The following is a 14,317-nucleotide window of genomic DNA, read 5'->3' as shown; positions in this document are numbered from 1 at the left end:
AATGGAACAGAGTGCCTCACATGCTTAACTCTTCAACAGATGTTATCCAGAATTAATGTGTGCTTTTCTTTGTTTGGATCTAACCCTGTGTCAGACATCAGAGGCAAAGCTTTAAAAAACCACAACGATTTCCGACACAAAAATTGTGCATAAGTTGTAGAAAAGGGGAAAACTCATTTGTGAAGGGCAGCAAGCCAAAGGGAACAAACTCTGCACAGGCTTGCAAAGTTCAACTCACCTCTCCACAGCTCTATCCAGCAAGTAGAAGAGGGCTTGGAGTACCACATGCTGGATGCTTTTGTTGGGATGGTGCAACTTGGCAGTGAAGAGGGCAATCGAGGCTCCAGTTGGATCTCGTACACTCTGCAAAGAAGCCAGAAGGAAAAGATCAGCAATGAAGCAGAGGAGAGGTGGATCAGTCTCCATGGAGACCATGGACGTCAAAAGCTGTTCAAAGTCTGAATGCCATGGGGACTGGTTAAGATGATGTTAACTGTAAGGTTGGCACCTGATGCCATGGGATTTTTGATGCAAAGCTGTGGTCAGCACAATGCCATGGGGATCACATGTAAACCAAAAGGCAGCACAGTGTAGTGGTTAGAGAAGGGCACTCCATCACTTTTTGGGTCCAGGGGCATTTTTTTGGAAATCTAAGAAACTGAACCCATTTTACAGAAGAAAAATTACCGATGCTCAAAACTCCCCTTCCCCCAAAAAAGGCAGAACTCCTATGCATTCCTGTAAAATACAGACAATTAAACACTCTGCAGAAAAATCACACACAGATGCCAAAAAAACAGGCAACCATCTCCAAAGTAACTCCCAGCAAAGCTAAAAAACTATTTTTTAAAAAACAGCAAAAAAAAAAGTATCTAAAAATGTTAATGGGGTTTTAGTGAGCAACAAGGCAGGGGGAGGTCTGGGGGTGCTATGATACCCAAGGGAGCCACACTAGGGACCCCAAGATTAGAATGTTGGACTAGGACTGAGGGAGACCCTAGTTCAAATCTCAAATGAGCCATGAAGCTCACTGAGTGACATTGGCCCAATTGTTACCTCTTGGCCCAACCCACCTTGCAGGGTTGTTGTAAGAATAAAAATGGAGATAGGAAGAAGCCATGGACACCGCCTCAACCCCCTTGGAGGAAAATAGAGGACAACAATGTGATAAAATAAGTAGACAGCTCTAAGGGTCAAAACAATTACAACGCTGGAGATCAAAGACAAAGGGAAAGTGAGAGGGAGGAGTTTTCTACCCTCTGGCATAATGCTAGAAATTGGGGTCACCCACTTAGACTAATTGGTAGGAGATGCAGGACCAATAAGAGGACGTCCTTCATCATACAGTGCAGAATTACTTTATAGCAATGATTCCCAATTACTTCCCCTCCCCCCCCACGGACAACTTGGAAATTGCTGAGAGTTGTAGCAGTTGTCACATGCTGTGCTAGATGCCGTTTGATTTTAAACTGTCCTCTTATCGCTTCTTTCATTTCTTACATATTGTGTTTTATTGCATCGCCATCCGAATTCCACAGAATTCAAATTGTAACACAAGAACGTACTATATAAGAAATTCAAGCAGCAATAATAATACAACTGAAAACCGATACAACTATTCAATGGAATGGATGTGCTGTCTCCCATCTCCAGCCACAGATCCACAGACATGCAGCAGACCGCCTGAATGCAGCTGGAGGATCGCCAGAGGCCCACGGACCACACTTTGAAAACCGCTGCTTGACAGAATCTGTGGCTAGAAGTTGAGGTGATGGCCAGTAGCTTAAAAGGAATTAGACAAATTTGAGGAGGAGGCCTATCAATGGCTGTTAGCGGTGACAGTTATTTTGGAGCCTCAGGTTCAGCTGCAGTCTATCTCAGAATACCCATTTGCTAGGGATGGCAACAGCAGGGAGGGCTCTTTCCTTTTGAGCCCTGCTTGTTGGCTCTCCAGAGGCTGCCTGTTAGCCACTGTTGGGGAAAAAGATACTGCATCAGGTTGATTGTCGTGTAACTGTTGATGCCCTTTTGGCGACTGATTCTCTGAAAATGCCTCAGTTGAAGACAAACACAAAGAGAAAGAGCTGGGGACAACCTGTGCTCCCACACCTAAAACCACTCTGCTGGGACATATGGCAGCCTCCCACCCCAAACAGGGACCCCAGCCTCCAGTTTCCTTAACTGCAGTTTGCATGCACAAACAAAGCGCCACACTCACCAGGATTGTGAATTTCCCGCTAAGCAGCTCTGAGCGGAGGGGCTCCTCGTGAGGCTTCAGCTTTACAATCCCTTCCTTCAGCCTGGTTTCCTGAGAAGCAACAGAAGCACTCTTCAGGCCCCCACAAGCGCACGAGGGAGAAAAGCTAAAGGACACACAGAAGCTGTTTTTCCTGTCTGCTGCTAGAAGGCAAGGAGTTATCCAGGGAGTTGCAAGACAACTTTCCTGCCACACCCTCCCCTCTTTGGGACAAGCCTCTTGGACAATCTCATCCAACCAGTTTCTTTCGCTGTTGTTGCAGACACAAGACACACACAATGGCAAATCTCCTCCCACATCTGAGAATCAACAGGGTGGGAGAAAGCAGAGGAGGAGAGGGGCATGCATGCAAGGCAGGAGACAAATCTGGGAATCTGCAACAATGTATAGAAGGGGGCCTCAAAAGGAGGACCCAGCAGCTGAGCAGAACCTTGAAAAAGGCGGAAAACAAAAACATTAAAAACACTCCACAACATCTCAAAAACAAGACTTTAAAACATCTTTAAACTAAACATCTTTTAAACATTTTCAACAAGCTTTAAAAGCATCTAGAAAAAGCAAAACACACATGCAGACTGCTTGAATTGCTTCATACTGAGTTTGACCACTAGTTCATCTAGCTTAGTACCATCTACTCAGGGCTGAGGAACTTCGGGTCAGGGAATCAAATGCGGCCCTCCAGGCTTCTCTATCTGGCCCTCGGAACTCTCCCTTGCCTATGTCTCCTTCCCAGGGCATAACCTTTGCCAGCTCTACACTAGGGATGGGGGAGAAATTCAACAGATCACATTTAAAGTTGAATGTATCTAATCCACACCTTCCAAAACAGTACAAGAATCAAAACAAAGCCATCCTTGGACATTCGCACCTATCTGAATTTTGAGATGCTGTTCTCCAACCAAACAAAGTTTACAAAAATGCATGTATTAGGGGAACGTGTACACAAAATGAACATATTGGTTGAAAAGAATTGAAAATAACATCCAAAATGCATTATATTAAGATGAACTGCTTGCACAATACGTGTACATTAGTCAAAACTGCATACAAAAATATATTTATTTGGAGAAATTCATCCTACAAAGCTGAAGAATGTTCATGAGGATTCTCTTTTTTAAACTTTTGCAAATTGCTGTAGAAATGTGAACCAAATTTAAGATTTGAGAAATGAGAAACTGAGAGAACCAAAATTGACCTATCCTTCCACCCCTGCTCTAGACTGCCCCCTCCTTGAGTGCTTTTGCCTGGCCGGCATGTATCACTGAACTGTGATCATGCCACTTTCTTCCCTGCATGGAGGATGGAGAGGGGTATGCATAGAAACCTCTGACTTTTGCGTGGCTGGAATGGCTCACTGTCCAAAGGGAAAAGTTCCCTCCATTGCTGTGCCCTCTGTTATCACTGGCCCCACCCACCATGGGCATGCGGCCTCCAGAAGATCATCCATGATGGAATATATCTGCTCTGGGTCTTAGTCCAAACTTGCAAGGAGCTGTCCAAGGTGCACAGACTAAAACCTGGAGTGGATTCCATTGCCCCCTGACATGGAGCCATCAGCCACCACTGAGCCCATGGTATGGGTGGGGGTAGTGAGGCATTCCACTTGATCTCACTCCACTTACTCTGTAGGAATGGAAGAGTTCAATTGCTCGGAGGACATCGAATTTCCTGGCCATAAGGAACTTGACTGCCACATTCCAAGAGAGAGGAGACACATTGTACTGGACTGTCCACTTGTTAATTTCTTCAAGAAATTGCTTGGTGGCCTGTTCAGGAGACAAAGAAAAGGAAGGCACAGTAAGTATTCAGGACAGAAAGAGCTTCTTGATACCAGGATGCTATGGAAGGACCAGTTATAGTCTGTATATATATTCTGAGCTTCACATGAGACCAAGGGCCAAGCAAGGATGTGAAGGGACTGTTGTTCATTTATTGCAGGGGGGGGAACCTATGGGCCTAATTAGGCCACTAAGGGGTCCCAACTGGGCCCACAAGGCCAGTTCCTGTAGTGCAGTTGAGGACTCTTGCTGCCAGCACTGATAAGCTGATGGGTGCTGTCAACAAACCCCGCTTTGTCCATTTGCAGGCGTGGATTTGATTCAGACTTCACCTGCAAACGGACTTCAAAGGGGCTCACTAACTGCTGATCAGCTGACAGAGAGTTACAGTGAGCCCCACTGAACTCTGACAGATGCGTGTGGCTGCCCACCTATCAAAGTTGGCCTGCGGGAGATGGAGGAATTAAGGATCCACCACACACACCCTGGATCTAGTTCCTCCCCTTGGATTTATTGGTATACTGCCTTTCTTTTCCAAAGGTGGGGGAAAACCCTCAAGGCAGCTAAGAAATGAAATATACAATACAAAGAAGGGAGGAGGAGAGAGCAAGAGAGTGCAAAATAAGAGCTCCTCCTAATGATGGGCTGACGAAGAGTCAAGAGGGAAAGGGTTTTGGTGGTATCTGGACCTGAAAGACAGATGGAAAGGAGCGATTCACCTTTCTGCCTCATTCACACTGTTGTCTGCTGTGCCTTTTAAATATACCATTTAGGTGGGCTGAAACGTTCTCACACTTTTGTACGTCACCCTAGAATCTTCTGGTGAAGGGGAGTAAGAAATCTTTTAAATGAACAAACAAGGGAGGGGGGTCTTACTTAAGCGACAAAAGGCATAGTGGGAGGAAAGAGGTGACAGACCCTCCCCCTTCCTGTGCTACAGGGCCAAGCTGGAATATACACAGAAGGCACAATTACATCACATGTGTCTGTTTTGTCCTTTAAAAATAGCAGCCAAAGGAGAGGAGCACAATTCGGATCAGATCTGTAGGGAGCGGGGTTGAACCCTCTTCATTGTGATCCTAACAAATCTCTCTCTCTCTCTCTCTCTCTCTCTCTCTCTCTCTCTCTCTCTCTCTCACACACACACACACACACACACACACACACACACGAGTTGCAGTTTGCCCCAGGTGAGAGGCTGTTGTTGACATTGTTCATTTCTGGTTACAATGACCTTTAGTGGGCTGGTGGACCAGAGAAAAAATGCCTGAAAGCACAGACCAAGAGAAGGAAAGGCACAGAAGAGGAGGGTGTCACTGTATGTCTCTGCTATATACCCCTTTTACTTTCAAGGCAAAAAAGGGGGACCTTTGGCCCTCTAGATGTTGATCAATCCTGATCATTGGGCCAAGCTGGCTGGGGCTGATGGGAGTTGGAGTCCCAAACGACACATGCAAGGCCACAGGTTGCCCATCCCTCTTTAAGTCATGTGTGCTTCAAGTGTGAACAGAAGAACACATGAAAACAGATCCACTACATTTGGGTCTTGTTTGGTTCCAATAGAGCCCCTCAAGATATCCACAAGCATCTTCTGGAGCAGCAATATAGAGTAACACACAATGGATCAGGGACAAGGCATCAACAAATTTCCAGAATGGAGCCTCTATTTGCTGAGGCAGTATACCTCTGTATAGCACTTTCTGGGGACAAACAGTAGGGGGAAGGAGGCACACGTGGGGAGAATGATGTCAGACTCATGTCCAGCTTGCAAGCATCCCAGAGGCATCTGGCTGGCCACTGTGAGAACATGATGTTTGACTAGATGGGTCTTTGGATTGATCCAGCAGGGCTTTTAGGATATTAGAGAGAAAAACAAAGTCTGCCACAACTCAAAAGACCCATGTTTTTTAAAAAGTCAAAATATCATGAACCTGACACTTGAAATTTTGTTTATTTTTAATCCACGCATTGAGCTAGAATCCAGATCCCTGTCTGATTTGACCTCTGTGGCAGCATCTGATGATTGACCGACAGAGCCCCAAATAGCCAGCTTAAAATTTCAAAACGTCGGAATACTGAATTTTAATGGCATGCTTCGCAATCAGCTGGAGGCTGAGGGCAACCCATGGCAGAATGCAAGGAGCAGGTGGAGACCCCAAAGGGATGACTCACAGGGAAGGAATTGCCTGGAGAGGCAGGGGACCGAGAAGCTGAAAGAGGAGAACAAAGGCAGAGGATAATACAGGAAATCCAGCACATAAGCAGAAAGGCAGAGCAGGTAAGCGTCATATGGCAACCATGAGACATCCATGCAGAACAACCATAGCAATCTCCTGCAGGAGTGTGTGTGTGTGTGTGTGCGCAGATTCCCAAAGCTCTCCTTTGACATCAATGAGCCTCACTACAAAAGTAAGCATGCACAGGACTGCAGCCTTGGGGTGCTTTCTGCAATATTTTTAGGACTTACCTTATTTGAGTTTACCACTTCTGTGTTCCTGTTTACTGCTATTTTCATTTTGCAGTCAACAGATGCCTTCTTGTTATTGAGATTATTATCACTAATTCCCAGGCTATGGTCTGAAGACAGATATGGCCAGCTCCCTGCTAAAGCTAAGCACAGTCAGGTCTGATCAGTGCCTGGATGGGAGACTGCCTGGAAACCTTATGTAAGCCGCCTTAGGATTCATGAAAAGAAAGGTGGGGTATAAATGTAATAAATAATAATAATTAGTAGTAGTAGTAGTAGTAGTAGAACCATCTTGACCGGAGGGGAGAAGAGAAGAAGCTGAGGACATGTCACCGTCCAGCTGCCACAGTGGCCCCTCCCTCCATCCCCCAACTCTCACCACAGGGGCATCTGCAGCAGAACCATCTTGACCCGAGGGGAGAGGAGAAGAAGCAGGAACAGATTCTTCCTAAATGACCTGCCTTTTCCATTTTATTGTAACTTAACTTATGGTTGTAATAATCTTATGTAAACTGCTTTGTGAGGTCAGCCTGAAAAGCCGCATACACTATAAATACCTTAAATAAATAAATGATGTTATTAACAATGCAGTTTTCAAAACATTTCACGAGAGCTGCCTCACTAATGCCTGTGGAAGAGACACTATTACAGTCCTACATAATATTTATTTTGCACTAGTAAGGAATAGATCTTTTAGCGTGGCAGCATCTACACTTTGGACCTGCCTGAGTATTGACATGGAATGGATCTAAGTTAGTTATGTCTATTAATTTCAATGGGTTTACTCTGAATAGGGCTAACAATCGTTCCTTTATTTATAGTTAAGCACTATACAAATTTGTTAAATAATATTTTTAAAATCACTACACCCCTACAACAGGGGTGAGGAATAAGAACTGGTCAGTGAGCCAGATCCTTACCCCACTCCCCGAAGACCAACTATGACTGGGGGATGAGGTTGCCCACCTGTCAATCACCTGACATCACAATGAAGTCAGGTAACCTGCGTTTGTTTGCCCGCAGGGTTTGAAATCAAACCACATCAGCAAAGGCACGGCATTTGCATCTGCTGATGATCAGCTGACTGGTGATGCCTGCAAATCCCACTTTTGGCAGCAAGTCACCTCTTTACCTGTCCCACACCTGTCATCCATTCTGAGGGGGCAAGGGCTGCAGCTCAGTAGTAGAGCATCTGGTTTGCATGCAGAAGGTCCCAGGTTCCATCCCTGGCATCTCAAAGTAGGTCTGGGAACTCTCCTTGAAATCCTGGAGAGCTGCTGCTGGTTACTGTAGACAATACTGAGCTTGCTGGGTCAATAATCTGATTTGTTTTAAGGCAGCTTCCTATGCACAGGTGTAGGGCAGGTGGGTGTCCCTTGACTGAAACAGCCTTATGGGCCAAACAGAGAACTTGGTGGGTTTAATTAGGCCTGTGAGCTGGCAATTCACCAACACTGCCATACACCAACCCTGTAAGGTAGGGTTCTGTTGTCATTCTTGTGTTTACCAGGGGGAGGGTGAAACAGGGTAGAGCAGATCTAGGGAACATATGACCCTCCTGATATGGTAAACTACATCTCCCATAAGCCTCAACATATGGCCATGCTGGCTAGGGCTGATGGGAAATGGAGTCCAATAACATCTGGAGGGCCACAGCTTTCCCCATCCATGGCATAGAATTTATTTATCCAGGGGAAACGCATGAGATTTCCCACTTGAGCATCCCATGGCACTATCCCCGATCCGCTATCAGTGAGAGAGTTATTGCGCAAAAGCAACAGAGGCAGGAGAGTCTAGCAGCCAAAATCCAACCCCATACAAGCTAATAGGCTGTGAAGGATGAGCAGCAGTAAACTTAGACTGAATCCCGATAAAACTGAGGTTCTGTTGGTGGGTGATAAAGAGAAGCTGGGGATTACGGATTTGGAGCTTAATGGGATACAACTGCCTCTAAGAGACCACATCCAGAGTTTGGGAGTAATTCTTGACTCCCAGCTATCCATGGAGGCATAGGTAGCAGCTGTTAGTCGGGCGGCACTTTACCAACTTCACCTCATTCGTAGGATACGCCCTTACCTCCCAAGTCACCTGCTTCCTAATGTGGTACATGCTCTGGTTCTGTCCCGGCTGGACTATTGTAATGGGTTATATGTGGGTCTTCCCCGGAGAACGGTCCATAAGCTGCAGCTAGTGCAGAATGCGGCGGCTCGCCTATTTAAGGGCTACCGCCGCCGTGATCATATTACCCCAGTACTTAAGGAACTGCACTGGCTACCGGTGGTTGCTAGGGCCAAATTTAAGATCCTGGCTTTAACTTTCAAGGCGCTCCATCAGGCTGGCCCACTTTACCTAAAGAGTCGCCTCCACTCACACTACGGGCGCCGGCTTACAAGATCGTCCTAGAATGGTTCACTTCTTATTCCCCCAACAAAAGCAGCAAGATTGGGGAGAACACGGTCCAGAGCTTTTTCAGTAGTGGCTCCCTCACTTTGGAATTCTTTGCCAACTGATCTCTGTCAGGCCCCTTCCTTGTTATGCTTTCATCGGGCCTTGAAACCTGGCTCTTTAACCAGGCTTGGGAAGGGGGTTAGGGTGGCAGAGGGTAGTTCCGTGGTGGTTTATTCAGTTTTTAAATTTTATACTGTTTGCTTTTTGAATTGTTTTTACATGGATTGTATTGTATTTTGTTGTACATCGCCCAGAGTGGCAGATTAACCTCTGCCAGATGGGCGTCTAACAAATCTAATAAATAAATAAATAAAATTGTGAAACTGATTAGAAACAAAAACTTGTGCAAATCTGATCTATTCAGTGTCACACGTAAGGACAATAGGAAAAGAAAGAACATTGCTGAAAGGTCAGAAGAGTAGGTTTACAGCAGGTGTGGGGAACCTTTGGTCCTGTTGCTGAGCTACAACTCCCATCCGCCTCAGCAAGCATGGCCAACAGCAGGGGATGATGGGAGTTGTAGTTCAGCAACATCTGGAGGACCAAAGGTTCCCCACACCTGATTTATAGCATTCCTTCTAGGCTTCAGCACCTTGGACAGCTCCTTGACTATTCAGACTAAAACCTGGAGCGGATTCCACTAACCCACTGACATGGAGTCACCTGTCGACTGGTTTATAAATGTGTTTCTCATTGTCTATCATAAATGTCACATCCCATATGTCAATTCTGTGCTCAGTAATGCATGTGTGATGACAGATAAAAGTGCCTTATATATTAAAATACAGGGAAATTAAAGGAGGGGAGAGGGGGAAAAGGTGTTGTTATTGTGTGTCTGTGTTTAAATACAAACTTCAGTAAAAAGTTTATTTTTAAAAAAATTGTTTCAAAAGGGCCTGATCCATGTATGTACAAACTACCGTAAAGGTGCATAATCTTAGCTACTAGCAAACATACAGGAAGTGGCTATGACTTGTTCCTTTCAGAAAGTTAAGTCAAGAATTTGGGGTTGCCAGCCCAGAGGAACAGCATCAAAATGTGATTGCTCTTTCTCATTACAGTACATATCTTACACCACATGATGGCACTTAATGTTTCTTGTTAACCACACAAAGCATTAAGAAAAAAGTTCAACGTGACATTCAGAACACTCAGACCATAAACACAGGCACAACTCACAAGTCAACCTTGTGAAATTGTCCCAAGACACCTTTTGAGGCGTAACAATTTTGCTAACTTCTTTCTGATTGGATCATTTGCTAATGTCGGCACCGTAAAACTTTAATGAAGTTTCTCTACCTGAGCAGCCAAAGGGCATTTATTACAAATGTATTCATGCATGGTAGCCCATCTGATGCACAAGGTGGTTTGCAACATCTTGACATTAGGCACCACAGGTAGACATTATGCTCATTTTATGGCAAACAGAGGCCAATTATTTGTCTGAAGTCACACAAGAAGTCTCTGAAAGAGATGGGAAACCAGGCTCTCCCAAATCTTTGCACAAGATTGTTTAATATTTATTTAGTTATGTATGTATTTATTAAATTTATATCCCGCCTTTCCTCCTAGAAGGAACCCACTGTTCCATTTTTTTCTTGGCCATGTCATGACCCCTGAATCTAGCAGCAATCCAGACACAGAGTTTGAGGCTGCAGAGGCACCAGCTAAGGAGCCAGATCAAGCCGAAGGCTCTCAGCCAGCTGCTGGAAATCAGGGGACCACTGCAACTGAGACTGGTGGACAGAAGCCACCAGAGAAACCTCCCGGAGCATCAGGGCCAGAGCCTAGACCTTCACAGGTGCCTTCCCCTGAGCATGAAGAACTAGATGCCTCCCAAAACACTTCACCAGTACAGCAGGGCCAGGAGCACGCCAGGAGGGAGGCTATGGAACAGAGAAAGAGTGTCCACCTTCAGGCCAGAGGATTGGACCTTTAGGGTTTCTATCATGAAAAAAAGGCGGGGTATAAATGTAACAAACAAACAAACAAGACTCTGAAGTTCTCCATGAGGGGATAGAGCCTGGAGGAGGTTGTCTGGTGACAGAGGCTTAAAAGGCCTCAACCTGCTCCAAACTCTTGTTGGAGCAAGTTGCTCATTTATAGAGTAATAGAGTCCTGTGGTCCTGCAACTTGCCTTGCCACCTTCTTGGTGGGATCCAGCATCAGCCTGGAACAAGGCAGGCTGCTTCCCATCTCCCACCCAACTTTCCAGACTTGCATGCCTGTGTTGGAAACATGAGTGCAACCCCATATGGGAGGAAAAGAGGTGGAAGATGGAGGATTTGCAAGGGCAATCAGCAGATAAAGGGCTAAGCACTGTTTGAACATAAGAGTCCTTGCTGGATGAGGATGGCCCACCTAAGTTCAGCCTTCTGCTTCACACATTGGCCAATCAGATAGGCCAAACAGATGGGAAGCCTGCAGGCAGGACCTCAGCACTACAGCACTCCCCCCTCCTGTGGTTTCCAGCAATTGGAATTGAGAAGCATGCTGCCTCAGGCATTGTAAGAACACAACCATCCTAGTTAGTAGCCCGACAGCCATATCCTCCATGAATTTGTCTAACCCTCGTTTCAAGCCATCCAAGTTAGCGGCCATCGCTGCCTCTTGTGGGACTGAATTCCATAGCTGAATTATGCACGGTGAAGTCCTTTTTTTTTGCCTGTCCTGAATCTTCCAACATTCAGCTTCATTGAAAGTCCCCGAGTTGTAGTGTGATGAGAGAGGGAGAAACACTTTTCTCTAGCCGCTTCCCATGCATAATTTTACATACACAGTGGTTGGCCATTGAGAGAACAGGATGCTGGGCTACATGGTGCTTTGGTCTGATCCAGCTGGGGTTCTTCCTGCATGCGAGGCTGCAGAGGAGGGTGGGGAATTAGATATAAACACCTGCTCAGATCAGGAACTGCCTGAGAGCAGAGCTTGGAAAAGTTACTTTTTTGAACTACAACTCCCATCAGCCCCAGCCAGCATGGCCACTGGATTGGGCTGATGGGAGTTGTAGTTCAAAAAAGTAACTTTTCCAAGCTCTGCCTGAGAGCCAGGAATGGGTGGAGCCACTGGCTCCTACAGGAACATTCCCCAGCCTTACACTGATCCAGACCACTGGTGCATCAAGCTCAACACTGAGTACACCAGGAGTAGCCAACACAGTGCCCTCCAAATATTGTTGAACTGCAACTTCCATCAACCCCTACCAGGATAGCTAATTTATTTATTGTTAGTTAACAAAATCTGTATACCCTTTGATTATAATAAAACCCTTCAAGGCAGTTTACAGAAATATTAAAATTATCAATTAAAAACAGTCAAGAACAAGTGATTGAAAATATCTAAAACATAGTTAAAATTAATGGAAAGCTAAAATGATTTAACCACGTTAACATCCATATGTCTGGGTAGGCTTGCCTCAAGAAAAATGTTTTAAACAGATGCCGAAAAGAGCACAGTGCCTGATGTTAATAGGCAGGGAGTTCCAAAGTGTAGGTGCTGCCATGCTATTGGTCGGGGATAATGGGAGCTGTGGCCCAACATCTGGAGGGCACCACATTGGCTAACCCTGATGTAGGCTGACTAGTAGCGGGTCTCCCGAGTTTCAAACAGGGGTGTCTCTCAGCCCTACCTGAAGATGCCAGGGACTGAAACTGGGACCTGCGGCATGCAAAGCACGTGCGCTTCCACTGAGCTACATCCCTTCCCCAAAAAGATTTGGAGGTCCCCAGATGAGGGAAGGCTGTGCTATATAAATTAAGTCCAAATCTCCAGCACCAAAGCCTTTCTGAGCCGGGGAAAACAGACAGAAGGAGAGGAGTGGGGAAGAATTTGTAAAAGCAAGGATCTCCTGAATGTCCAGAATGTGCAGAGGTGAAGGAAGCTGGAAAAGTTCACAGAATCAATGGGAGACCTCCAGCCCAATCCTTGGCTTCAGGCCTCCCAGAGAACTGTATTTCCATTCATTTTTAGATGGCTTGAGCACTTCTGCGTCCGAAGGACAAACATACTTCAGAAGTGACTCAACGGAAAACAAGAGGTTTGTGTTCCCTTTGCATCAAACCTTGCCTTGGCAGGAAAAACGGCCACTGTAACGCCTTCTTGATTGAAACAAATCCTTCTCTCTCAGGCTCAAGCCAAGACCTCGGATGCAGGCTGCCGGTGGGAGAGAAGCCTGCTGGTTTCCCAAACAAGGGCCAAGTGCACGGATAGGTTCCGAGTTGGGGAATCATGCTGGGTTCTCCTTACAGCGTAAGTGACCTCAAAAGCATAAAATTAGGCTCGGTGTCATGGGTGATCCGGACGTGTGCCAGACACTGAGTCCTCAGGGACAAGCCAGACACTCCACAGTCTGAGGACCCCGGGGAGCAGGCAGGGACCCCCGCAACTCATGCTGATTCCTTGGAGGGGCCCTCTGGGGAGAAGAACCTGCTGAAGGACCCTTGGAGCTCCAGAGGAAGAGGAGCCACCCAGCAGTCCTCGAGGACACCAGTGCCAAGCAGCCTAGGCAGAAGAGCAACGGCATAGCATGCATCTGCAGACCCAGAGCTGTTGTGCAGCTCATGAGTAAGGGGTCTACTTGTGCGCAAGCAGCCCCTGGAGCTCCATTACTATATCAGCTGAGGGTAGTGTATGGTCTAGGAGGCCACAGTGTATAAGCTCTCCCTCTGAGCCTTCTAGTTGCTGGAAGGGCCTCCGGCTTTCTGTTACTGTGTCCCCCATACTGAACATCCTGCGGCATTGACCTTGCTTCTGGATCCTGGCTTGGACCTAGACTGATTTGCTGTGCTTGGCCTTGCATTACGCTGCACCTTGAAGCTTGCTCTCTTGGGTAAGTGTTTTTCAAAAAAGGCTTTTAGCTTCTTGGGCTGAGACCCTAACCCCTGAGGGTGCCCCCTGGAACACCCAGATCACTTCCAACCCCCATTGCTTCAATGAACCACATTTTGTTTAGAGAGCATCCTTCCCCAACGTGGTGCTCTCTAGAAGTTGTTGGACTACAACTCCCATCAGCCTGAGTGATCAGGGATTTGGGGAGTTGACCAACCGTCTGGAGGGCACCAGATTGGGGAAAGGCCGTTGGAGAACATTGTTCCATCTGGTGGAAATATTCCAAATTTTCAAAGAAAGCCCGTGATTCTCACCAGGCCTTCCTTGAAAATGCTTTGTTTAAAAGCAGCCAGCAGCTGTAAAGGATTAAGGCTTAAAGAACAAAACCCACAACTCCAGGTGTGTTCCAGCTATCTGCACATCTAGCAAACACTGCTACAATAGCAGAGCCTTTGGAAAACACAATAGAAGCACAAGGGAAACATTTCATTAGGGTCTTGGTGGGTCATTGTGAAGGCTAAATGGAACTTTTCCATTCCA

The 14,317-nt window shown here is 46.2% G+C and overlaps 1 protein-coding gene across 1 annotated transcript in view; it reads right to left on the bottom strand.

The window, feature by feature from the left end:
• Window positions 1-14,317, bottom strand: part of PTPN9 (protein tyrosine phosphatase non-receptor type 9) — a 70,202-nt gene that overhangs the window by 37,586 nt on the left and 18,299 nt on the right. Inside the window, exons 2-4 of the mRNA XM_061594937.1 lie at window positions 3,880-4,023; window positions 2,219-2,308; window positions 239-363 (exon numbers count right to left, since the gene is read on the bottom strand). Of these exons, the coding sequence (XP_061450921.1) occupies window positions 239-363; window positions 2,219-2,308; window positions 3,880-4,023 (359 nt within the window). The remainder of the gene's footprint in view (window positions 1-238; window positions 364-2,218; window positions 2,309-3,879; window positions 4,024-14,317) is intronic.

Source organism: Rhineura floridana, chromosome 14, assembly GCF_030035675.1.
Source record: "Rhineura floridana isolate rRhiFlo1 chromosome 14, rRhiFlo1.hap2, whole genome shotgun sequence".
Classification (NCBI taxonomy): domain Eukaryota; kingdom Metazoa; phylum Chordata; class Lepidosauria; order Squamata; family Rhineuridae; genus Rhineura; species Rhineura floridana.
Note: the sequence above shows the minus strand (reverse complement) of the source record. Positions and strands in the feature narration are given on the sequence as shown.